The sequence below is a fragment of the Perca flavescens genome, chromosome 3 (genome assembly GCF_004354835.1).
Source record: "Perca flavescens isolate YP-PL-M2 chromosome 3, PFLA_1.0, whole genome shotgun sequence".
Classification (NCBI taxonomy): Eukaryota; Metazoa; Chordata; class Actinopteri; order Perciformes; family Percidae; genus Perca; species Perca flavescens.
The window spans coordinates 30,685,430-30,712,405 of record NC_041333.1 but is presented as its reverse complement, the minus strand read 5'-3'; the positions used below and the strand labels follow the sequence as shown (position 1 = coordinate 30,712,405).

Here is a 26,976-nt window from a genome sequence, read left to right as displayed (position 1 = left end):
TCGCCAGGATGGAGCTAGATTCTCCTGGGACTGGAACGCAGAATCTCAGTTACATTTTTGAGGACGTTACAAGGTTTGTTGTGTGCCAAACTAGTAAAAAGTAAATCATGCAGTTTTTGCACACGGTCAAATACTGCCCCGATTTCCTTTTTTTTATGCTGCCCTGATTTTTGATGATTTTTTTTTTTTTGGAGCATGTGGCAAGGAACTACACATTTCACCTTTTTTTTATTTGCATATTCTAAAATTATATAAACAGACTGAATCAGGAAAAAAAAATATCTTTTCATATTTACATTATTATAGTTGGAATTAAACTATCTGCACTTCAAACATTGCCTTATTAAACCATAAAAAAAAATTGCAGTCAGCATTACACACCACAACAGTAAGTCTATAAATGATTGAATGGGTTACCTTAAAATCAAACAGAGGGGATGTGGGGGTAGGTTTGTGGGGGTGGGTTTCTCTAACAGAGACTATTAAAACAGATGCTGACTCAGGATCATCTCATTCAGTCATGGGTCGTCCTGGGATTCAGATGTGGACATGGAAACTGTGTGTCTTCTTGAGCTGGATGTGCGTGGGCCAAGCGGTGGCAGGACCGTAAGTTACCTCTACAGTTAAAAAATAATAATAGCCTGCGGTTGAATGAATTGATCATGGGTAAGGATTTTATGCTGCATAATCTTCTGGGTTGGGGTTATTTCCATGTCAGATCCAGTGAGATATGTACTGTATGTGTGTCTGTGGCTGTAGGCAGTACATGGTAGCCATTCCTGCAATTCTTGAATCTGGAGCCGAGACCAAATTCTGTACGAGTCTCCTGCAGCCCAGCGAGACTCTGGAAATGAGCGTCACTCTGATGTCCCAAGAGGCGAATACAACCCTTCTGAAGAAGACGTCCAGTGAAGAATTTCATACCTGCACTGAATTTAAGGTCAGCAGCTTTCCTGATTTGATTCATGTATCGATTTCCATAAAATGTGTTAGCTTAATGGGATTTCATAACACATATAACCACACATAGATTTGTAACAGTAACAATATAAATAAATAAGTTGTGTAAATTGACAACTGCTGTTGTAATACATTTGTGATTTTAGGATTTTAACAATTGAAGTTACAACAGATCAAGTTAAATATTCATAAATCATGTTTTAATGGGATGTAATGGCTCTCGTTGTCTAGAAAATATCTTTCTGTCACAGGTTCCTTTAGTGCAGGATGAAGTGGTGCAGAACTTTGAGGTGGAGGTACGAGGCGACACATTCTACTCTAAAGAAGTCCGAAAAGTTAAGATCAAAGTCTATCGACCAATGACATTTATCCAAACCGATAAACCAATCTACCTCCCAGGACAAACAGGTAATTTTGAGCTGATGGGTTTTTTACTTGATTTGTGTTGGTTTATTTGGTTTTTGATTCTATGCTTGGTCACTTATGTAGATTACATGACTTTGTCTGTTTGCTTATAATAATAATAATAATAATAATAATAATAATAATTGAGGTGAGATTCCTTTCATAAGCCTCTAGGTTTTAGTTTTTTTCCTCACCTGCACAACTTACTTATTTTCTTATGTTGTCCTGTTTTGTGCAAATAAATCAAATCAAAGATCTATGACGTAGTACACAATATGGTACCATATATAGACAAGTTTCCTCTTTACAAATAATTGCAGTGCATGTGTTATGCCCCTGAAAAAGGGGGGAAATAATCACGAGAGTGATGCGCTGATGTTTCCTCACTGAGAACTTTAGTGTAATTACAACAGTACCACATTTTACAGAACAGATCTACAGGAAATAGTTTTGTAGGGTACAAGGCTTATTCAAGTCACAATAGCATACACTGTAATTCACTGAAACGTATACACATTTTTCAATATAACTGTTAAGCACAAATTAGTTTTAGCTCAGTAAACCATAACTACATTTATCACAAATGTCAATAAAGTGCTTGAAACATATTATACAAATACACCGCAAAATAGATTATTAACTGCGTACATGTTAATTCACAATTGACATAAAATGGCGTCTAATCTCAGTACGGAGCTGTTCTTCTCTGTAACCGAGCGGGGGCTCCGCTCACACACACGCACACACACACACATATATTACGTTCTGCAAACTTAACTCTAACTTACTCAAAATGTTACTCACACACACACCTTAAACACTATTGACATGTTAGAAAGTAGCAAGTTATTAAATGAACTCCGTTTTATATCAATAACCTACCTGAAAAAGAGGAGAAATAATCACGAGAGTGATCTTTTCCTCACTGATAACTTTAGTATAATGAGGAAACGACCGCGATTTCCCTATTGACATATATCTGCATATATATAATTTCCCCGGGAACTTGGGTGGAGACCAAAGCAATCGATCTCAGGCTCATAGATTAAGAGCACTTAGTAGATCACAGATTAATACTTTTACCCTTAAATTATGCACCACGAAATAAAGTAATCAATGCAATGTTTACACATTCTTCTTACAATTTTTTACCCTTTGTATGCATGACATATTTTAACTTTGTCAATCTCTATGAACTATGTACTGAGTGCATGAACCTTTTAACCTGAGCTATTTTAAGATCCTCACATGCTGTGAATGTACCAATACCTTTTAGTGTATAACAGGCAATGAGTATTTTCTTTAACCTGTCACACATGCAGCATAGGGTAAGAAATGTATTGCCACAATATCATTATATTGTATACTGACCTTCCCAGGATTTTAAAATAAAACCCCACAATGATAGAAATCTATTGGCTCTAACAGGTAGTGAGAAACTGATTGTGCCCCAGAATATCAACAGTAATTTTAACAGGCAGTAAAGGTTAAAATCACAGAAGCCCAGAAATATTTTAGCATATACAGTATACATACAAATATGTTAGTACAAATGAAATTACTGCTTTTTCCCCTGCTGCAACAGTTAAGAGCCCAGACGTTCCCACATTCATATTAGTGATGTCCCACATTTACAATATTTATTTAAGAGAGTAACTGTGTGAGCTATCTTATCTCAAAGTTAATGCTTTTCCTTATCAGCAGTTTCCGTGCAAAACTATCCACCACTTTACTGAAATGCAAAGCTTTGTCCAGATTCCTAAATGTTAATACTAATTATGCAGACTGAGCTGAATGTGAGGTTTTCTTCTTGGGATACTCGGACATTTTCCACTGATTACTTTTTTATTTATTAATGTATGCAGTTCTGTGGCAGACAACAAGAGGGAATGCCAATAGTAAACTGTCAATTTTTTTCACATTTTCTTCTTTCTTTCAAATTTGATGTAATTTCTCAGTTAACAGAAGACCAATCACTGGCCTGTTAGGATGTTTAACACTGCTGTAGAAGAGCTGTAAAGGCTTCATGTAATCTCTCTGCATGTCTCTCAGTGCATTTCAGAGTCATCACACTGGATACTAAGTTAAGACCTGTCAATCAGCTGGTGAGTCTTTCCTTTCTTTAGGTCTCATTCATAAACAGTATCAGTGATACGGTTTGGTGCAGGTTTTAGTTTTGATTGAACCAGAACGTGAGCTCCTGGTGAAGCTCTGGGTCAGTAGTACAACCACAGCCCCTCTAGGTAAACCTACCAAGCTGCTTTGAAGGTTGCTGACCCAGTGATGGATCCATTCAAACACGTGTGGTTGCAACATTTTGTCACACATTATCCCATTTAATTAGAAATAACAGTGGAATCTATACTAAAGATTACAATAGAACAGTATTTTTTTCTCCAAAAATTACATACTCTTGATGACAAGCCTTTTTTAAATGTTTTTTTTCTTCATGTTTTGTGTCTTTCTTTCTTTCTTTACAGTACGATATAATCGAAATTGAGGTAAGACTAATATCCACACTTAAACACACTACTGGGTATAATAAACTGAAAGTTAAATTTTTTGAAAGTTTGATTCAATACAAATACTATAAAACAAAATGCTTTATAATGTCTATTAAAAGTTCAGCATGTTAAACTCCTAAAAACATGAAGTGATTTCTAAGCCATCAGGCCCAAGCTTTATGGAATGTTTTACTGATTCTGATATCAAATGTGACAAACACACAGTACGTTGTGTGGAAGGATAGGCCTATTTTACAACTTGAACGAGGCTTTCATGAACAATGACAGTAAAGTATAAGAATTCATGCATGACCTTGGACACCAACTTTCTTGACTCAAAAATCTTGTTTAACAGGCTGCATTTTCTTTATTTTCCCTTCCCCTTCTTGAATTAAGTATTTGACAAAAATCATAACTCGTCATAACATTTACGAGCATTTTCTGGTGATATTAACAGCCTTTATTAATGTTCTTCATCAGTAGATGGATGGAGTTCAGTAGAAATGTTTTTTTTTTGCACTGCATAAACTCTAGCTAATAAAAGCTAGTAAGTGGATCAAAATATAAGATGTATTTGTCAAACTACATGAAACTTGATTTAAAAAGGATAGAAATAGTGTATATTTTTTGCAGCAACTTCTTTATGTACATTTGTCCACTATACACTAATCAGACCAATATCTGTAACTGGGCACTGATATTAGCCTGCCAGTACATTCATCAGGATCTAATTGAGAGTAGTTTCAAATGATATGTTGTTAAAGTGTATGCTTCAAGTTTTCATGATGTGTTTTCCCACTGAGAGTCAAGAAGTCCAATTTCTTACACCAAACCATGGCCATCAACCATTATCTGCCATCTTGTGGAAGGAGAAGAAGAAACATGCTCTTCCTGTATTCACAAGTTTGCTATTGTCACATGTTCTTCCCATTTACTTCACTTAACAGGATTCTAACAGCAACAGGATTGGACAGTGGCTGAATGAAACATCCAATAGTAAGATATTGCAGCTTTCTTACGCCTTGAACTCTGAGGCCCGTGAAGGAGCCTACCAAGTTACTGTGTCGATTGGGTCAGATAAAATACAACACAGCTTCAAGGTGGAAAAATACGGTGAGTTATTTTTTTTACCATCCATTTCAATCCATGTGTAATGAAGCAAAAGTTCTAATAATCATATTTTGTCCCCAGTTTTGCCTAAATTTGACGTAAAAATAAATGCATTTGATGAAGTAAGTATTAATCAGGAAGAAATCAAGGCTGAAGTCTGTGCAACGTAAGTAGAAGCTCTTTCACTTAAATAATCTAAAATAGGTCCAGTTTAGGGAATGGTTTCTTTTCAATAACAATATTTTTTTTATGTCCATCTAATTAGGTATACATACGGACAGCCTGTGCCAGGCAGTGTTGAACTTAAGGTGTGCCGACCTTTAAGTGCCTATTATGGTATACCCCTTGTAATCACCCCTGAACATCCAGAGGGAATCCCTGAAATCCTGATGCCTTGCTACGAGGAGACAAAGCAGGTACAGTAGCCATGGTGACAGTCTCATGAAGCAAGGTGCATAGACCTTACATATCCTCCTACAGAATGTACACTGTGCACATTAACACTACATATTGTCATCTGTCTTGTCAGTCTAATGTACAAATTGAGGAGCGTAAAAGTTCATTTTTATACAATGGAGATAGTAGTTAGATATAAAGATTTGACAATTACAGTTTTTTAAGAAGTAATAAGGGCATGACATGTGTAAAGTTTGAAATGTCCTTCACTTTTTCATTTTATTTTATCTTATTTTATTGTGCTTTCTAGACGGACAAGAAAGGCTGTGCCACTTTTATCTTCACAATGTCAACTTTCACAAAAATTGCGCAAAAGGTGCTGCGAGATGTACTGCAACTCAGTGCAAATATGGAAGAGGAAGGGACAGGCAAGTCATAAAATATATTGTACTTATATTTTAAAAAGAATTAGTAGGCCTATAATAACAAAATTACTATGCCATATATTGAAACAATATGGCGTCCACATTGTTGTAACATGAAGTCTTCTTGTACAGGTATTTCACACTCACAAGAGAAGACTACGGTGATTTCATATGTTGTTGGAAAGCTGTCTTTCACTGACACTCCCAAAATTTATAACGAAGGATCAAATGTGGAAGGAAAAGTAAGTGCATTTGGTCTTCTCTTCTTCAATGTGATTCTATACACATTGCAACTGAAGCAGTGTGCATTCTCGGTGATACAACGTTGTACTTCCAACAGGTTAAAGCAGTTTATTACAATAATACACCCATTCCTGACATGCCGGTGTTCCTGTTTGAGGGGGAAAGGTGGTCATCGCGTTGGTTACAGAATCTCACAACCAACAGTGATGGTGTCGCCACTTTCTCATTAAGCACAGCTAACTTTGAAGGGGACATCCACTTACAAGTAAGAAGTAGAAACTACAATCTGTAATCCAACATTTGCCAACCACATTATAACACTTTTATTAAGATGATAAACCTAAAAATGGTTTCTCAATATGCTGCAACTGACCAATGTGCCATAGAAACTGTCTACTATGTCTATATGTAACATTTGTGTTGGCTGAAAAAACTAAAGCTTTCTTCTACTTTAACAACCATGATCACATTTATATATATTTTTTTTCTTTCTGCACTCTAGGTTAGCAACACACCGACACTGGGCTACCCTCCTTACAGAACACCATACTATGAGTCTAACGATCACACAGTGTCTTTGGCCACACTTTCTTCTCCTGATACTAAAACGGTCAGCTTCCTGGACGTAAAGAAGAAGGATGAACCACTTTCCTGTGACAAAGAAGAAGAAATCTTCATCCAATACACCGTAGTTGGAGAGGCCCAGGGCTTTGTGGATGTGATGTATCTGGTGAGTGGTTGGTGAACTATTTTCCCATCACCAGTTCTCTTCCAGAGACATGGACATGGAAGATGTTTTTAAAATGACCTTTACATCCGATACCTGATATCCACAGTTTACCTGGTAAGACTGGAGACACCAAATACCCAGGAGAGTTTGTGTTTTGTGCTACATTTAAGTATAGACCATGTTGAGTAATAATAGGCAAAGTTTGCCAAATAACATTAGGGCTAACCCCGTTTACAGTTGCAAGCACTATATTGAACAAAGCTGTTAAACAAATCTGCAAAAGAAAATTCAGATTAATGTGGGTTTCCTTCCACTACTTTTTATCCAAATATTAAGAGTTCAGTGCATCAAGCTAAATATCCAGTCTGGTGCGATTACACCACTGGAGAATCACAAACGCCTATTTAGGAAAAAAGATCACAATCAATGCAGCAGAACCAGAGATTTTTCATTCCATACTTTTTTGTCAAAACCCAGCAGCTACATTACCAATAATGCAACTCAACCACTGACATTGTGTTCAGACATTCTTGTGTGTTATGCTAGTAGTGGCTAATGTAGCTAATAGCAGAGGTCTTCTTTCTCCAAACCCCCAGATTTTTTACATTTTCAAACTTGTACTGTAGTCTTAGCCCCAACTAATGCTGATTCATGCAACTTGTGGAGTCCCAAAATGATAATATTTTTTCTACATATGCAGTAGTACTTCCAAACACCTGTAAACAGACTCGTGTTCAGATGGATAACATTGTCAGAGTTCTCCTTTTAATACATTTCACTGCAGGAATCAATAATTATATCAGTATCTTATTAAGCCACTCTGGATATGTTGATGTTGCATTTGATTGGCTGTTTAGTACAAACCCCTCCCTTTTCACCTGCGTAAGCACATAGTTGGTTTGCTAAACTCAGAGTTAACAGGGCCAGTTTAGTAAAGCAAGATACCTCAAAGAGAGCCAGAGTAAATTCAACTTGCATCATGACAGGCCCCAGGTCTGTTCTTTTAGCAACTGTGTTATAGGCAGGCAAGTGTTTATTGATGTAATACACTCTAAACTTGTATGGCAAACACAACCACACATCAGAATAGCAGACAGTGTTGTAATCGGCTGCTAAAGGAAATATGGTTTTATTGTTGCATTACTCATTCTTTGTCATTTTCTTTTAAATTTCCCAGGTCTTATCAAGAGGAGCCATTGTTATACAAGGAGTTAAAAAGGTTGAAGTTAAAGATAAATCAGGTGAGCAAAGAATGACTTTTATTATTATAATTATTGAATTAGCATGGCCAATCTATTGATCTATGAAGGTATGTGAGTGATGATTGTTGTTCATGTTGTTTCAGTGAATGAGGGCGAGGTGTCCTTTAAGCTGACAGTGTCTCCAGACATGGCACCAAACGTCCAGGTTGTGGCTTACGCCATCCTCCCCAGTGAGACTGTGATCGCCAACAGCGCGGACTTCTCTACTAAGCAATGCTTCAGTAACAAGGTCAGCCTGAGAAGAACTAAAATGTGAAGATGTGGCAAAGGTTTTTGTGCAGAATCAAAGTATAAGCTATTTGGGTTACAGATTATTTGGAGCAATTATAAATATCACACTTTTTTACTTTAACCTTACATTGCATAGGGTGGTCTAATCCATGGGCAGTCCTTGCTAGTTATACTTACTAACACGAGATACTTTACTTTATGCGTTAAGCATGTTCCTTGTCTGAAGCCATGGCATACAAATCAGTTAGTTCAGTCAAACAATTCACGTTGAACAGATTATTATGTAAATGTAGAATAACTGTAGCGTTGCTTTTTGGCATCTAGGCTCTGACCTCATCACATCTCAAAAGGAAGCACCAACCTTATCAGAGCAGGGAATGGGGAGTGACAATACTATCATAACCCCCAAAATCACATTAGATACAGAGCTCCATTATGAGGAATGTATTAATCGTTGGCAGGACCAACTGCCATGTGGCCATTCCACTGGCAGGAAAATGCTGTCTAGTGAAATCGCAGAAAGATCAGAGGTTTCATTAAAAAGCTATTCTGATGGGGTGGCCTCCAGCTCACCCGGTAGAGTAGGTGCCCCATGTTGGCTGAGTCCTTGGTAGCAACCCGGGTTCAAATCCGACTTTTTTAAAGTTTGAAAAGATCCAGGATCTCATCTACCACTAAAGTCCAGATGGTACGATGTGTCTTTGATTGTGTCAGGTGTCTCTGGAGTTTTCTCCGACCTCGGCCGTCCCAGGAGAGGAGACCATCATGCAGGTTACCGCCCGGCCAGAATCTCTGTGTGGTGTGAGTGCTGTTGACCAGAGTGTCCTCATCAAGGAGCCAGGGAAGACTCTGGATGCAGACAAGGTAACTACTGGAATCAACCAAAACTATATGCATACATAATTTGTGACCTCTGCATAATCCTTTGCACATTCATCATCATCCATTTTTACTCCGGTGTTATCTACTTGTCCCATGGTTAATCTGTCTTCCTTTTCTCCCTCTACCAGTTGTTATCAATTGTGCAATGCAGCTCATTGCTGATTTTGTTCTTTTCACCCAGTTGTAAAAGTAAGCGTGCTGTTATGAAAATGCTATAGTATAAGGTTATGATCACATATGTGAGGTGTAGCCCTCTGTAAGAGTCTGCCTTATCAATAAAGGCAATGGTTTACATCCACGTTTCAAGATATAAGAGTAGGACTTAGTATCCAAGAGTTTCCCACTTGTCAGATCTTGATAGAACATCAAACATTGTCAGTTTATAACTTTGAACCAAACCTTTCTTTTCAGATATTTCAATTGTTGCCAGTCAAAAAGATATCCTATATTCCATATGAAGTTCAAGATGATGCAGAATGTTTGCATGTGAGACCGAGAAGATATGTTATGCCATACCGCCATGGTGGTGGGACAGCTGATGCTTATACAGTTTTCCAGGTACTTCCTGCACAAATGAGTGTACAAAATAAAGAATATACTAATAAGTTATTTTTGCACATTTATCAACTTTTCAGTGATGCCTGTTTGTTTTTGGATTATCTAGAATGTAGGGATGAAGATGGCAACAAACATGGTTATCCGAGAGCCTTCATGCCTCAAATACAAAGGAAGAGAATACTACCAGGGCCATCATGGCTATGGTGACTTTCTTTTTTGCTCCATCAAGTGACACATGCTGAATATTTACTACCTCATAAAACCAGTAACTGTGTCATTGCTTTCATTTGTTTCTAACGTAAGATGTTCTACTTTCTTCTCAGTTATGATGTATGATTCGGTTCCTACCAGATTGGACAAAATGGCAGCCCCTGTCCCTGCAGCTGCTGCGGCCCCTTATATGCCATCTCCTGATAAATCCCCAATAGAGACAGTCCGCACTTTCTTCCCTGAGACCTGGATATGGGACCTGGTGGAAGTTGGGTGAGTTTTTGCCACAGAGGGTTTTGATGGTAATAAACGTGTTTGAGTGTATGAGTGCATTTTTTTGCCTAAAGAGTATGTTCACCTTCCCGCTGTCTCCCTCCACACATGAATGGCATGAAACTAATTAGCCGACATCGCTCCTAAGCTTTTTTTTTAAAAACTGATGGCTCAGTCATTTTAGGATTGTTATTTTAGTTAGTGATTCTATGCAGAATGTATTACTCATTTTACCGACAATTCTTTTAGAATGATTGTGTATGGGGAATAGTCTTTTTGGGCTAGAGTACACATGAAACCCAGTATAACTGCATTTCACATTTCCACATTCGTTTTAGGTAACAGTAACTACAATGTGGTGGTGTTACTGCAATTAACTCTTCACATTAGTAATCTACTCACATTGTTGTTTTGACTATCAAGCGAGCATGTTTTTCAAGTTCACCGTATGTGTCTGTGTATCTGCTGATCCAGAGAGTCTGGAACGAAGGATGTGTCCCTCACTGTCCCGGACACCATCACCACCTGGGAGACGGAGGCTTTCTGTCTGTCCCCTCAGGGTTTCGGCTTGGCTCCACGTAAAAACATCACCGTCTTCCAGCCCTTCTTCCTGGAGCTCAGCCTGCCCTACTCCATCATCAGGGGGGAGCACTTTGAACTGAAGGCTACCACCTTCAACTACCTGACCAGCTGCATCATGGTAATTCAATTTTAAAAAACCATAACATGTATCGTAACATGCTGATGTTTAGCATCAGCATTTAGCCATTTGCCCCACCTTTAGTTTGTAACTAAAATTAGCTCATTAGCACAAAACACAAAGTACAGTAAGATGGTGATTGGTCTGCAGGTATTTTGGTTGTAAACCAAAGTACTTGGCAAAGTGAATATTTTTATTTTTATAAATTACCTGATGATGGCTCTAGAAGTTAAGGGATCATCAAAAATCATCTTGTGGTGGAAATTAACTGAATTAGATGGAAATTCATCCAATATTAAAGTAGTTTATGGTTTTGTAATACCTGTGATCATTTGTGATGAATCAAAACTGGTTGTTTGTGTTATTACAGTTTTTTCTTCTCAGAGAAACACTGACTCTTTAATTTTCATTATCTGGAACAAAAAAATAAAGATCATAAATAACAGGACATGTACAGTGTATATATATATATATAAGGTGGATGAAGGCTGCAGCAGGGATGGGTCCCCAGTCGTCTTGGACTCCATGCCACTGGACCCTGACCCAGACCTGCCAAGGACCGTGTGGTGGCTGTCTGTGCACCAGCCTCCCCACGTTAAACAACGCCACACACAGGCGTCCTCCACAAAGAAAGCTGTGCAGGAAGGTGCAGCACACCATGAAATAGAACTCCGCCGTGCCGCAGAAGCAAAGCGGCAACACCGCAAGGACAGTCTCTCCAACAGAGACAGGCTCCACCACCACCACCACACACCACTTCAACCTTCCACATTGCAGCAGAATCTGTGGATCACGGATTGGCCTTTACAGCCACCTGAGGATCCACAAATAAGACAACCCGACAGAGAGGACAGTCATACTCGTTTCGAGTGACCACCGAGGGAGGAGGTGTATATTTATGACTCCAATGAATCCAAACTTTTGGATGCACAACAACCTTACAATATTTGGTTGGGTTATGAGTTGAACCTAAAAAAACATCTCATTAAACAGATTGTAATAGATAATGACTTTACCCACTCCCTTTACAATGTGGAATCAAAGGCACTTTTAAAACATTGTTGAAACCTGTAATTGATTGCTGTTTAACTCTACCCACCTCTCTAGCCGGTCCTGTCAACTCCCTCAAGACTTACCAAGGTTCTTTTAAATATAAGGAATAATCATAATTTTCTTAATTAAGTCAGTCTTCAAACTGCTTGATAATTAGATGTCTCCTTTTATTTGGAACAAAAACGTTTGCAAGATGTACGGGGGAAAGGTTAAATGCTGCAGCATTGTGCTGCAGTTTGAATAGTTTTTTGCATTTGAATTACATTTTTAAATATATTCTCTCTCTTGAACAGGTCACTGTGACTCCAACCCCCTCCTTAGATTACACCCTCACCCCCCTCTCTGGTGACCAGTACACATCCTGTCTGTGTGGCAGTGAGCGCAAGACCCTCAGCTGGACCATGGCCCCCTCAGCCTTAGGTGAGAGTCAAGCTTTTATCCACCAGGTTGTTGAGGTGGAGGAGTTCTTTTTGAGTTCTATGAAATCAGTGAGATCCACATTAGTGACAAAATGTTGTTGTTCTGAATCAAGTTTCACACTGTTTGTTCATTTTAGGAGTTGTAAATGTGTCGGTGAGTGCTGAGGCCGTGACATCCCAAATTTCATGTGACAATGAGATTGTGAGCGTGCCTGAAAGGGGACGAATTGATGTGGTCACACGACCTCTCATAGTAAAGGTTGGTACCTTAAAAACAATATGATAAAGGGAGAATTTTTTACCAAATGGAAACTCTGTAACTCATATTATTTCTTTCCTCTCAGGCTGAGGGAACTGAGATGACAAAGACCTACAACTGGCTGCTCTGCCCAAAAGGTCAGTATGTTTTACACCAGGCCTGGCCCATCAAACATGTGAAAAGACAAATACTGGAAGTCGAGTAGATTGCATATTAAAAAAATGTAATGGAGACATTCACTACTTCCAGATAGCAGTTTCATTGTGATCATGGCAGTTGCTAAATAAATTTGATCGGTGGCTGGTTGCCTCGGTAGGTGGAGCGGGTGCACATGTGCAGAGGTTTATTCCTCGATGCATAAAGTCCAGGGTTTGAGTCTGACCTGTGACGGTTTTTCCTGCATGTCTTCCCCCCCCCTCTCTCCTTTCATATCTCAGCTTTCCTATCCAATAAAGGCAGAAATGCCCCAAAATTAAAAATAAATAAATATATTTTATCAACTGAAGTGAAAAAACCCTCCATTTTTGTGATTTTATCTTTCTTAATCCAGTCTGAGCTGTTTCAATTCATGATCCACTAACTGTCTGTTTAGGCAAGGCAAGGCAAGGCAAGGAAGCTTTATTTGTATAGCACATTTCAGCAACAGGGCAATTCAAAGTGCTTTACATAAAACATTAAAGAGCAGTTAGAAAACAATTAAAAACAATTTAAAAACATTAAAAACAAGAATCAAATTTACAGTGCAGTATAATAATTTAAAGAACTGAGAGATAAAATACGCAAATAAAAGTTACAGTGCAGTATAAGAAATTACTGTTATTTATTTTTCAATGTGATCGTCACCACCTAAACCACTGTTTAACCTAAAAGACATCTTTGGTTTAGTGCTGAGTGTTTTTCTCTCTCTCTCTGTTCACAGGGGAAGCTTTGACAGAGGAAATGGACGTACAACTCCCTGAGAACATGATTGATGGATCTGCCCGTGCTTCAGTATCAGTCCTTGGTAAATTAATAGAAATTCATTTTGAGAGTTGCTTTAACCAAGAAAATTCTAGGAAGGGAACAGGCTTCCATCAAAAATAGAAAATCTGTGGTTAGAATGAAAATGAATCAATTGAACAATGTAAAGTAAAAATACAAAGTGCATTTATACCTTCAACATATTAAATTAGTTTCTGTAAGGATTAACAAAAGGTGGTATAACAACATACAGTTTGTCTTTCAAGCCCCAGAAGAAAGTAAAGGTCAGGTTAGTTACGTGTTCGGTCTCAGTGATTCTGTGTTTTTGGGCAGGTGACATTCTGGGCCGGGCTCTGAAGAACCTGGATGGGCTGCTGCAGATGCCGTATGGATGTGGTGAGCAGAACATGGCGCTCCTTGCCCCAAATATCTACATCCTCGAGTACCTGAGAAACACACAGCAGCTGACCCCAGCCATCAGGGAAAAGGCTACCAACTTCCTGACCAGTGGTGAGTCTCAGTTTACTTTGGTAGATAAAAGAACACGTATGCCAAATCTACCGTCTGCTACATTCTGGTGCTGGTTGCACAAAATATAATAAGCAGCGTGCATAATAGCTAGACATTGCTTGTCATTCAAATTAGAGACTACAGATCAGGGTCACCCTGCTGGCCTCTGGGTTATGGTGCTGACAACAGCCCCCCCACCCTAACTTCTAGGCCACCAGGGTGACCTTGTTGCATGTCATTCTTTCTTTCTCTCCCTTAATTTCCTGTCATCTTTTTACTGTCAGCTGTCCAGTAAAGCCATAAAGTATACTTTTTCTTTACATCTGTACATTCACACTTAGAGATGTTAGAAACAGATTTACCCAAAATCTTGAACTTAAATAAATAATAGGATTTTATAAATCCTATCAAATCTGTAAATGCCCTAATTAGTGTGTTTCTATGGTTATACAGGCTACCAGAGACAGCTGAACTACAAACATCAGGACGGTGCTTACAGCACATTTGGAGCAGGAACAGGGAACACTTGGTGAGAACATTACTGGTCAATTATCCACAAAGAATAATTAATGATATACTGTATTTACATGTTGTGCAACATTTACCATGACATACAGTTTACCTTTTATACTTACAACAGAGTAGATGATTATCGTAAGACATTAAACAGATCATAAGTGCTTCCTCTAGTCTTTTTTCTGTCTAACTTTTGTTGTAATATCCTCAGGCTGACTGCATTTGTGTTGAGATCGTTTGCCAAAGCTCAGTCTTTCATCTACATTGACCCAGCGAACATTGAAGCGTCCGTGACCTGGCTGAAAAGTAAACAACGAAAAAATGGCTGTTTTGAACAGTCAGGAAAGCTCTTCAACAACAGAATGAAGGTAATGAAAGTCACTCTTGACCACAGTTTGTATAACAATGACTGATGATAACTGAAACTAAAGAAGGTCAGTATGTTAATTTTACTAAATGACACTTTTGCTGTAGCAGTAGTTAAATGGAAATGCACCATCAGGACTTTCAATCATGTCTCAGTAGTAACTAATGCCAGCCTGGGGCCCACTTCACGACATTTGAGACATAAAAGGAACAATTTGCAATATGAGATAAATCCCTCTTAATGTTTTTTTTCAAAGATTATTTTTTGGGGCTTTTCCACCTTTAATTTTACAGGATAGCAAGGGGAGACAGAGGGGGAAGATGAGCAGGAAATCATCACTGGTCAGATTTGAACCCTGAACCTTTGCGTTGAGGCATAAACCTCTATGTATATATGCACCTGCTCTACCCACTGAGCCAACCCATCCACGATAATTCCCTCTTAGATTAATTTCAACAGGTGAACCATCACCTTATCGTGGTGGAGAGGTTTGTGTGTCTCTGTGAACCTGAGGGCTGTGTTGTCTGGAGCTTTGTGCTCCTGGTAGGGTCTCCCAAGGCAAAGTGGTCTCAGGTGAGGGGCCAGACAAAGAATGGTTCAAAAACCCCAATGAAGAAGCAAGGTAGAGATGGAGTGACCCTGCCCGGAGGAAGCCCGGGGCCCCCGTCTGGAGCCAGGCCCAGACGGCGGGCTCGTCGGCGAGCGCCTGGTGGCCGGGTTTGCCACGGAGCCCGGCCGGGCACAGCCCGAACAAGCTACGTGGCTCCCATCTCTCCAGCCCATGGGCCCACCACCTGTGGGAGGAACCGTTGGGGTCGGGTGCGATGCCACATGGGTGGCAGTGAAGGTCAGGGGCCTCGGCGGACCAGACCCGGGCGGCAGACGCTGGCTCTGGGGACGTGGAACGTCACCTCTCTGTGGGGGAAGGAGCCGGAACTGGTGCGGGAGGTGGAGCGCTACCGGTTAGATCTGGTGGGGCTTACCTCTACGCACAGTCTCGGGTTCTGGAACCATACTCCTGGATAGGGGTTGGACTCTTTTCTTCTCCGGAGTTGCCCAGGGTGTGAGGCGCCCGGGCGGGTGTGGGGATACTCACAAGCCCCGGCTGAGCGCCGCTGTGTTGGAGTTTACCCCGGTGGACGAGAGGGTCGCCTCCCTACGCCTGCGGGTTGTGGGGGGGAAAACTCTGACTGTTGTTTGTGCATATGCACCAAACAGGAGTTCGGAGTATTCGGCCTTCTTGGAGACCTTGACTGGAGTCCTGCATGGGGCTCCAGTGGGGGACTCCATTGTTATGCTGGGGGACTTCAACGCACACGTGGGCAATGATGGAGACACCTGGAGGCGTGATTGGGAGGAACGGCCTCCCTGATCTAAACCAGAGTGGTTGTTTGTTGTTGGACTTTTGTGCTAGTCATGGATTGTCTATAATCGAACACCATGTTCGAACATAGGGATGCTCATAAGTGTACCTGGTACCAGAGCACCCTAGGCCGAAGGTCAATGATCGATTTCATAATTGTTTCATCTGATCTGAGGCCGTATGTTTTGGACACTCGGGTGAAGAGAGGGGCAGAGCTGTCAACCGATCACCATCTGGTGGTGAGTTGGGTCAGGGGTGGGGAAGACTCTGGACAGACCTGGTAAGCCCAAACGTGTAGTGCGGGTAAATTGGGAACGTCTGGAGGAGGCCCCTGTCCGACAGACTTTCAACTCACACCTCCGGGCGGAGCTTTTCGTGCATCCCTGTGGAGGCTGGGGGCATTGAACCCGAGTGGACAATGTTCAAAGTTTCCATTGCTGAAGCTGCGGCGAGGAGCTGTGGTCTTAGGATCTTAGGTGCCTCAAGGGGCGGTAACCCACGAACACCGTGGTGGACACCAGTGGTCAGGGAAGCCGTCCGACTGAAGAAGGAGTCCTTCCGGGATATGTTATCTCGGAGGACTCCGGAGGCAGTTGCAGGGTACCGAAGGGCCCGAAGGGCTGCAGCCTCTGCCGTGAAAGAGGCAAAGCAGCGGGTGTGGGAGAAGTTTGGAGAAGACATGGAGAAGGACTTTCGGTCGGCACCAAAGTGTTTCTGGAAAACTGTTCGCCACCTCAGGAGGGGGGAAGCGGGAACCATCCAAGCTGTGTACAGTAAGGATGGGACACTGTTGACCTCCACTGAGGAGGTAATAGGGCGGTGGAGGGAGCACTTTGAGGAACTCCTGAATCCGACTAATCGCCCTCTATGTTAGAGGCAGAGCTGGAGGATAACGGGGATTGTCGCCGATTTCCCAGGCGGAAGTCACTGATGTAGTCAAACAACTACACAGTGGCAAAGCCCGGGGATTGATGAGATCCGTCCAGAAATGCTCAAGGCTCTGGGTGTGGAGGGGTTGTCCTGGTTGACACGCCTCTTCAACATTGCGTGGAAGTCTGGGACGGTGCCAAAGGAGTGGCAGACTGGGGTGGTGGTTCCTCTTTTTAAAAGGGGGACCAGAGGGTGTGTGCCAATTATAGGGGTATCACACTTCTCAGCCTCCCTGGTAAAGTCTACTCCAAGGTGCTGGAAAGGAGGGTTCGGCCGATAGTCGAACCTCGGGTTGAGGAGGAACAATGCGGATTCCGTCCTGGTCGTGGAACAACGGACCAGCTCTTCACTCGCAAGGATCCTGGAGGGAGCCTGGGAGTATGCCCAACCGGTCTACATGTGTTTTGTGGATTTGGAGAAGGCGTATGACCGGGTCCCCGGGAGATACTGTGGGAGGTGCTGCGGGGAGTATGGGGTGAGGGGGTCTCTACTCAGGGCCATCCAATCTCTGTATGACCAAAGTGAGAGCTGTGTCCGGGTTCTCGGTAGTAAGTCGGACTCGTTTCAGGTGAGGGTTGGCCTCCGCCAGGGCTGCGCTTGTCACCAATCCTGTTTGTAATATTTATGGACAGGATATCGAGGCGTAGTCGGGGTGGGGAGGGGTTGCAGTTTGGTGGGCTGGGGATCTCATCGCTGCTCTTTGCAGATGATGTGGTCCTGATGGCATCATCGGCCTGCGACCTTCAGCACTCACTGGATCGGTTCGCAACCGAGTGTCAAGCGGTTGGGATGAGGATCAGCACCTCTAAATCGGAGGCCATGGTTCTCAGCAGGAAACCGATGGAATGCCTTCTCCAGGTAGGGAATGAGTCCTTACCCCAAGTGAAGGAGTTCAAGTACCTTGGGGTTTTGTTCGCGAGTGAGGGACAATGGAGCGGGAGATTGGTCGGAGAATCGGCGCAGCGGGTGCGGTATTGCATTCAATCTATCGCACCGTTGTGAGAAAAAAAGAGAGCTGAGCCAGAAGGCAAAGCTCTCGATCTACCGGTCAGTTTTCGTTCCTACCCTCACCTATGGTCATGAAGGCTGGGTCATGACCGAAAGAACGAGATCCAGGGTACAAGCGGCCGAAATGGGTTTCCTCAGGAGGGTGGCTGGCGTCTCCCTTAGAGATAGGGTGAGAAGCTCAGTCATCCGTGAGGAGCTCGGAGTAGAGCCGCTGCTCCTTTGCGTCGAAAGGAGCCAGTTGAGGTGGTTCGGGCATCTGGTAAGGATGCCCCCTGGGCGCCTCCCTAGGGAGGTGTTCCAGGCACGTCCAGCTGGGAGGAGGCCTCGGGGAAGACCCAGGACTAGGTGGAGGGATTATATCTCCAACCTGGCCTGGGAACGCCTCGGGATCCCCCAGTCGGAGCTGGTTAATGTTGCTCGGGAAAGGGAAGTTTGGGGTCCCCTGCTGGAGCTGCTCCCCCCGCGACCCGACACCGGATAAGCGGACGAAGATGGATGGATGGATGGATGGATTAATTTCAACAGGTTTCATTTATCAAAACAATTGTGACTCATGCATGAGCATGTGAAAGCCATGTGGGACTCACAAATGTATTTGCAATTTCCGACTGACAAGCGTTTGTGAAACGAGACACTGCCACTATTTTCAAACTGCGTAAGAAGATCTCAAAATCACTTTTGTGAGTCGGGCCCCTGAGTGTTGGCGGTACAGTGATCTATGTCTGTATATACTGTACGTAAGCCTATATAATAATATTTATGTATAATATAATATATTTTTATTATAGGAATTGTGCATATTTACTAATATACTAAATACATCTACCCATCTCTCCTTTCTTTTTATTAAATAAAGGTTTCTTTTTATAAAAGTGACACATCTGGTAAACTCTACCAAATTTGAGCCCCCTATGTATTGAAAGGATTTCCATCCACGAGTGACTTGTCCTTGAATCGAGTTATACCTACATGGTAAACAATCTGATCAGTTGTCTTGTGTGAGGTTATAAGCTGAGAGTTTATGGTTTGAATTATGGTGGAGGTGGTCAGTTAAATCTATTAGGACTCCATTATACCAACCGGGGAATCCTAATACGAAGCTAAAAGCCACTGAAAGCTGCAGAGTGTTGTAGTGCGATGGGCAGGCAGCACTGGGATGTAATTTGATTCAACAATGTCGCTTTTGGTCACAAGAACGGGATTACGATTAGATCTCCACTGGGTTGTGTCGTTGCTGGAGAAGGTCTGGCTGCACCCATTATCATTCTGCTATAGGCAGGGGTGTCAGACTGGGGAGGGGGGAAGGGGACTGTAGCGTGATTTATGCTTCTGCGTTAAATCTACGCAGGGCTACGTACATGGAGACATTGATCCCTACGCTGTAGACTGACGTGCACCTTTAGAAAAATGGAACTACACGTCACAGCAATGTCCTGGTTCTCCTTCTCCATAAACAACATGAACTCACGGAGAGGGTTAACGTTTCCTGCTACGGATTTCCGACCATGGGCAAAAAGCACAGGGGAGGCACTTGTTTCTCTCACTATGACTCTAGAGTCAGTACTAGGGATGCAGCGGTTAACCAATTAAAAAAACAGGCATTAATTAATAATGCAGGCATTGGCTATAACCGATAGTGGAGATAGCGAAAGGGGAGAAGAATACTGTTTGATAAACGCGGCCAATGATACATTCTGCATCCAGTGAGTCAGACTAGATCACTAATTACTTGTACTTCCTCTTTACAGGGTGGTGTGTCTGATGAAGTTACTCTCAGTGCCTACATCACTGCTGCCTTCTTGGAGATGCATTCTTCCATAGATGTGAGTTGATTATTTGTAATATGAATGTATATGTACGTAAGATGCATTGTAGCATTCATTTGAATTGAAATTGTTATGGCATAGCACTAAAGATCCTGTGAACTGTAGTTGTAAACCCTAACACATTTTTTTATTTATTTTTTACTGTTTTTAAAGGACCAGTGTGTAGGATGTAGGGGGGCTATTGGCAGAAATGTTTTCATTAGTGTATAATCACCTGAAACAAAGAATTGTGTTTTTGTTGGATTAGAATGTAGCCTTCATATCTACATTAGGAGTGGGTCCACTTTCAAAGAGCCTGCCATGTTGCACCGCTATGTTTCTACAGTAGCTCAGAATGGACAAACTAAACACTGGCTTTAAAGAGGGCCTTTCATGTTTTACATTGAAGTGAAGGCCACTGTGGGTTCTCCTACACGCTTGGACAGAAGGGGTTAAGCGGAGGCGTATTCAGTTGGTTGCTGCAACCTCACCGCTTGATGCCACTTAAGTAGTAGAAATACCAATTTAGTTTTGAGTACAGGCAGGAGTTCCCAGTATTAGGTTGTAGTGATGAATGAAACTGTCTATCATAAAAAAGTCTATTTTTCAAAAGCTGAGCAAAGGAGCATTTAATTAGTTAGAACTAATTTGAATGTAACCCATGTAGCCTAGTTATTTTTTAAATTGTTCCATTCTTTTGTGGTGCTTCCACTGTCTCACTTGAGTAACAAGCCATCTGATGACTTAATATTTCAAATGTAATGTTAGTCTTTTTTAAACATATTTCAGTTTGTTGGTTAGTATTGTATGCCTCATTTGACAATTACATTTGTGGGTAGTGGTTTATTTTGGTCAATGCAAATAGTTTTTTGTTACCTCCTTTATCATTCAGATTAGGAGCACTGCTTAATACTTGATTCCTGGCCTGTTTCTTTTTCCGCTGTGCCCTCACTTTGTCTCTAAAGCTTACTTTCTGCTGTTTTGTGTTGTTTCCATTTACTGAAGTCGTTCCTTTCCCTGAATATAGGAATTTGTTAACACAGCGGTGAAAGACAATGTATTCTTTGAATCTGTTATAGGGTCCTGTGAAGCAGAGCTTGTCTTGCCTCAAGGAGTCAATCAGTGACCTCAGCAACACCTACACCACAGCTCTGCTGGCGTACGTCTTCACCCTGGCAGGAGACATGGAGACCCGTGCTCACCTACTGAAGCACCTAGACACTGTTGCATTACAAGAAGGTGAGTCCTCCTCCTCCAGGAAATCATTCTGGCTTCATTACTGTGACAAAGCTTACCCTGTGCCTGTTGGTCTCTTTGTGGATGTCTGTTTTTTTTTTTTTTTTAGGAGGTTTCCTCCACTGGTCTCAGACAGCAACAGAAACGTCAGCCTCTCTGTCTGTGGAGATCAGCTCCTATGTGCTGCTGGCTAAACTCAGTGCCTCTCCGACTGTTGAAGACCTGGGCTACGCCAGCCGCATCGTTAGATGGCTGACTAGCCAGCAGAACTATTATGGAGGATTCTCCTCCACACAGGTACAGCCCAGACAGGGTTAAGCTGGACTTTGAGTCAAACATACAGTAATATCTTCTGGGACAAATAAGGTGAACAAACAAAGTTATTTAAAAATGTATGGCTTAGCCTTGACCTTAAGCCCAAACAATGGCACAGCACAAGAAAAACAGCCCTATTTTCATGTTTGTGACAATGCATTTTCTGCTTCTTCAAGTTAATGTTTCTTTAGATGTTGTATGTAGCTTATGAAGTAAAGGATCATTTTATCCAATTATGAAAAATACTAAAGCCTTCAGTTTATCTTTCAAATTATTTTAAAACTGAAACTCACATTATTTAGACATGCATAGTTCTCACAGGACCGCGACATTGCCCGATACCTCAACAGTTTAGTGTCAATTAAACCATACTGAGAACAATAGCATTGTTTTATCCCATTAACTACAAATAAAACTAAATGTGCATATAATTATGTCTTAAATGGTCATTTTCTTAATTGATTTCTGTATGAAAATCAACAATTGGAGAGACCTGAAATTGATAAAAGTGAACTCCTACATATGAAAGCTGCTACAGGTGTAAACAAAAGAACATTTACATTTGTATAAATGTATGCACATAAGTATTGGGTTTTTTCTTTTGTGTGTGTTGTAGGACACCGTGGTGGCTCTTCAGGCTCTGGCTCTCTACTCCACTCTGGTGTTCAGTCCAGAGGGTTCAAGCACAGTGACGGTCCAGTCTCCCAGTGGCCAGCTGGTGTTTGATGTGAATCAGAACAACAAGCTGCTCTACCAGGAGAAGCAGCTGCAGGACATGACAGGAAAGTACAGCCTGGAGGTGAAGGGCACTGCGTGTGCTGCAATACAGGTCAGTGGTTTGATGTACATAAACCACCAATCCTGATGTTTCATAATGTACATTTTAACCAACTTGAGCAAAGAAAATTCTTGAGATTCTTGTTCACGTTTTATGATTGATTGATTGTATTTTTTATTTATGTGTCATGCCTCCAAGTGGTCCATCCTACACAGAATGACATAACACCAATACAACAGTAATTAATTCCACAGCTTCCAGTCCAATGTCCACACACAACATTCACAAATAATCACAAATAAAACATACCACAGCAGACACAACACAACAGTGCAACCCATTTATTGTCCAACTAGAGCCAAACACCTCATACACAAAACAAAACCACAGACACAAAAAATGATATATTTTTTTGTTTTTAATTTTATTAATATTAAACTTTCCTTGTTTAGATTTCTCTCATCTATAACATCCCAACTCCTGCTGATGTTACCACTCTCAGTGTTGAGGTCAAACCAGAGGCCGACTGCACCAGCAAAATACCCAAACTCAGTCTGAACCTAACATCCCTGTAAGTACTCAACAAGCAGATCCACGACATTGACAAATACTGAAGTTTTTGGCAAACGATCCTCTGCATCTACCAGCTTGAACTATGTAACGGTTGGTGGATGGACAGGGGAGGAATGTTTACAACTTGGTAGCTAAAACTCAGCTCAAACAAACAGTAAATGGAGCCTTCCAAAGCACCAGATTGACATCATATTTTTATGGTACTTTCATTACAGATATAGTGGAAAGGAGTCCAGCACAAACATGGTTATCCTGGATATCAAAATGCTCTCTGGATTTGTCCCAGACCCAGAGTCTTTGAACATGGTGAGTGATCACAGTAACTTTAAACTGAGTAGTATTTGTGTCAGTTGTTGTTGTCATGATAACAGCTGATTAATGTCTCCTCACAGCTCAAAGGTGCCCTGCTGGTGGATCGTGTTGAACAGAAGGAGGATCATGTTCTGGTGTACATACGGGAGGTGAGAGAGATTTAAAGTGACAAACAAGAGATGACTCTCTCCAGATTTGTTACTGATCGTGTCGTCTGTTTTTCTTCCAACAGTTACCGAAGGACATAGGCATCAACCACAGCCTGAAGCTCATACAGGAGCACCAAGTGCAGAACCTGAAGCCAGCCGTGGTCAAGATCTACGACTACTACCAGCCAAGTAAATCAGTCCTCTCTAAACCTCATTCACAGAAGTCACAGCACACACTGCTCCGTGGTAGCTGTACAACAACCTGAACAGTTATCAGAATAGTCATTTATGGTAGTATGTTAATACAATAGGCTATTGAACATCTGACTCATTTTCTTCTTTCTTCCTTTAAGGTGACCAGTCTGATACAGAATACATCCACCCTTGTGTTGCAGGTAACGGACTGTAATAACATACAGAAGCATTATGATGTATTTAAATGTAAATTGGAATTGTCAATTGTAAAAGTGCCAATTTTGTAACCTAAAACCAAATGAAGCATACAGCTAGTGTAGACTGTAAAGCCCAGCTCACACCAAAGATTTGCAACGAGGAAAAAACATTTTAGAACGTTACAGCAGTCTGATGGTGTCGCCTGCAACTCAGCTTGTCAAGTCACCATTGGCTGGTTTTAGAACGTAAGGCACGTCACCTGTTTGAACAGCCAATTAGCTCGTAGCGAAGTCAGCTGGTCAAGTCAGTTACAAACTGTCAGCTGGTCAAAATGGCAGAGTCAGGAGAATACTTTTAATTTTCCTCAACTGTTACAGCTGCCCTGTTTTCCCTTATCAAGAGAATAGTGTTACTAAGAAAACATACACTGTATATCTATGGGATGTAGCTCACCTGTTTCCAAGAAGCGCAGTGTTATCATCAGCCGTTCCCCTGGTGACATGCTGTCTCGATAGTTAATGTTTGGCTGATTAGAGGTGACACCAACTCCCCTAAACGCTGGAACTGCTGACTAGACGGGAGGAATTGACAAAAGAGGGGAGATCTCTTGTCTGTTTTATGTGGAATGACCTCTAGCTCAGCCGGTAGAGCGTGCGCCCCATGTAGGCTGAGTCCTTGACAGCAGCTGGCGTTCAAATCCAACCTGTGGCCTATTTGCTGCATGTCATCACTTCTATCTCTCCCCATTTAATGCCATTTTCCAGATGCTCTATCAAATAATAAACTAAAAATTATATTGGACTGCTCCAAATTCTCTTTTTTTTTTTTTGCCAATTCATTACTACTGGAAATTATTAACTATCCTCATTCATATGCTACAAATTATATCCAGCTACAAAAAAAGCCGGAAGTTCAAATGGAAGTAGGTCTAAAGTTGTTGCTATGAAGAGGATACACTGTCTCGTATAGTAGCATTGGTGTAAACTGTCAAATCTTTGGTATGAACAGGCTTAAGTCTTCGCAATCAATTTTTATTTTTCATTATTTCTTTTGCAGCTTGAAGAGCGTGTGGTCAGTTCTCCAGTCGTCCAGAAGATACATATTATGTACTAACACCATGTCTGTTTGTATTTCCTTGTTAGTATTCTGCCACAATCTCTTACAGCTGTGTAACTACTGTGTCTAAAATGAAATACATGCATGATGGACAATAAAATAATGTAACCTTTTTCCACTATTTAATCTTTGTGCTGTGTATTTATATACGTATGTGTTTTATCCAAAGACCAGAAGTTGTGCAGCTCAGCTTAGTGTGGAAATGCGGTCACAAAAGTAAAAAGTGTTCTTTAGATAACATCTAAACTCTCTCAGACTCTTGGAGAATCTACAAATCCCATCTCCTACAGCAGTTGGAAATCAAAGTTTAGCAAATGTATTTATATTTTATAATATGCATGTAAACAAATGACCCCTGTGCTGCAGGTAACAGATTATTTTACAATATGATAGTCTTGGTCCATACATCTTAACCTACAGACGCATACAATACAGCTCAAGTATTTTAAGAAGCCTGTTAATCCTAAAGTGACTTATTTTTCTTCAGACAACTTAACACTCCTCAATCAGTCTTTTAGGTTTCCCTACATGACATGTCTCTGTGCCGCTTCCAGTAACAGCTGTAGAGCTGGATGGGTCGTGCTCTACACTTGGTTGCTCTCTCCGTTCATCAGTGATGCCGATCTCCGTCCATTCAAGATCAGTGTGCGGCGCTTTCAGCAGGTGACGTCGGTTTCTTTGTAGTGTGTTGCCGTACTCCGTAAGCACCTCATAGGATCTTGGTATTGTCTCTTTGATTACCGTGGCAACCGGTCCCCATTTGCCATCACATCTGACCCGCACCACATCTGCTTGCTCCAGCGGACATAATAGTTTAGCGGTCTTGTTGTAGGCATCACTCTGACTGGTTGTTTTTGTAGAGTCTCCATGCTTCTCCTGAAGCAAGTGTTCTGCCGAGGGCAGCCTTGTTCTCAGCTTCCTGTTCATTAGGAGTTCGGCTGGAGATTGTCCACATTCAAGGGGTGATGCTCTGTAATGTAGCAGGGCTAAATAGGGATCTTCCCCAGTCTCCACAGCTTTCTTTAGCAACCTTTTCACAATTTGCACTCCTTTTTCAGCCAAGCTGTTTGATTGTGGATACCGTGGACTTGATGTTCAAAGCCATATGTCTCTGCAAAATCTCTGTACTCCTGGCTGCTGAATTGTGGTCCATTGTCACTCACAACAGTCACCGGGATTCCATGTCTCGCAAAAAATGGATTTGGTGTGTTTTATCACTTGTTTTGCTGTTGTCAGAAAGCAAAACCAACTCTGGATAGCTTTGCTTTAGCGATCCGTATCCATTTCTCCTCAGACACTGGTAGGGTTTTTTGGATAGCCTACAGTCCACGTGTACCTGCAAATCATGTTCAGTGCTGCTTGATCCCGTGTTGCTTAAGGATGCTCTGCTGAGAGCGTCTGCCATTACCAGGTGCTTTTCTGGTGTGAACTCGAATGTCAGGCTATATCTCTGGAGACGAAGCATTAAGCGTTGAATGTGTGGTGGCACATCTCCCAGTACCTTTGTTGAAATTGCAATCAGTGGTTTGTGATCAATCTCTAATACCACTTCTCTCCCATAGATGTATTCATGAAACTTTTCACATCCAAAAACTGCTCCCAATGTCTCTTTCTCTACTTGTGCATAGTTTCGTTCTGCCTCCGTCATCGTCCGTGATGCATATGTCACTGGACACCACGCAGGGCCGTGTTGATGAAGCAGAACTGCTCCAAGTCCTTCTTTTGAAACGTCTGTGGATACTTTGACTGGGAGCGCTGGGTCAAAATATTTCAGCACTGGCTCTTTAACTAGACTGTTCTTGAGCATTTCCCATTCGGCCACATGTTCATGTTCCCACTGCCATTCAGCTCCTCTTTCTAGCAGGCTGCACAATGCTCTTGTGTTAGCGGAAAGATTGGGAATGAATTTTCCCACATAGTTGACTAAGCCTAGTGCACGTTGCAGCTCAGTTTTATCTTTGGGTGATGGCATGTCTGTTATTAGCCCTTATCTTTTCAGGGTCTGGCTCCGTATCCCCGCTGCAG

General features: G+C 41.6%; 1 protein-coding gene across 3 annotated transcripts; it reads left to right on the top strand.

Annotated features, from left to right (window-relative positions):
• The first annotated feature begins 488 nt into the window (after nucleotides 1–488).
• LOC114552534 (alpha-2-macroglobulin) lies at nucleotides 489–24,985 on the top strand. Of its 3 annotated transcripts, none has more exons than XM_028573411.1 (36): nucleotides 489–606; nucleotides 760–940; nucleotides 1,212–1,368; nucleotides 3,418–3,470; nucleotides 3,846–3,866; nucleotides 4,817–4,982; nucleotides 5,061–5,145; nucleotides 5,245–5,395; nucleotides 5,686–5,803; nucleotides 5,933–6,042; nucleotides 6,141–6,308; nucleotides 6,546–6,773; nucleotides 7,951–8,014; nucleotides 8,119–8,264; nucleotides 8,981–9,130; nucleotides 9,560–9,706; nucleotides 9,813–9,903; nucleotides 10,030–10,189; nucleotides 10,664–10,889; nucleotides 12,236–12,362; nucleotides 12,499–12,620; nucleotides 12,706–12,757; nucleotides 13,540–13,623; nucleotides 13,914–14,090; nucleotides 14,544–14,619; nucleotides 14,818–14,974; nucleotides 20,023–20,097; nucleotides 21,159–21,318; nucleotides 21,425–21,612; nucleotides 22,247–22,459; nucleotides 22,861–22,979; nucleotides 23,197–23,287; nucleotides 23,374–23,442; nucleotides 23,526–23,631; nucleotides 23,796–23,837; nucleotides 24,892–24,985. In XM_028573411.1, the coding sequence occupies exons 1-36, from the start codon at nucleotides 521–523 to the stop codon at nucleotides 24,894–24,896; spliced, it is 4,371 nt and encodes a 1,456-aa protein (XP_028429212.1). In that variant the 5' UTR covers nucleotides 489–520; the 3' UTR covers nucleotides 24,897–24,985. The 3 variants fall into 3 exon arrangements, with proteins under 3 accessions (XP_028429212.1, XP_028429211.1, XP_028429213.1); XM_028573410.1 differs by having other exon boundaries at nucleotides 9,813–9,909; XM_028573412.1 differs by lacking the exon at nucleotides 13,540–13,623 and having other exon boundaries at nucleotides 9,813–9,909.
• Nucleotides 24,986–26,976: the final 1,991 nt, after the last annotated feature.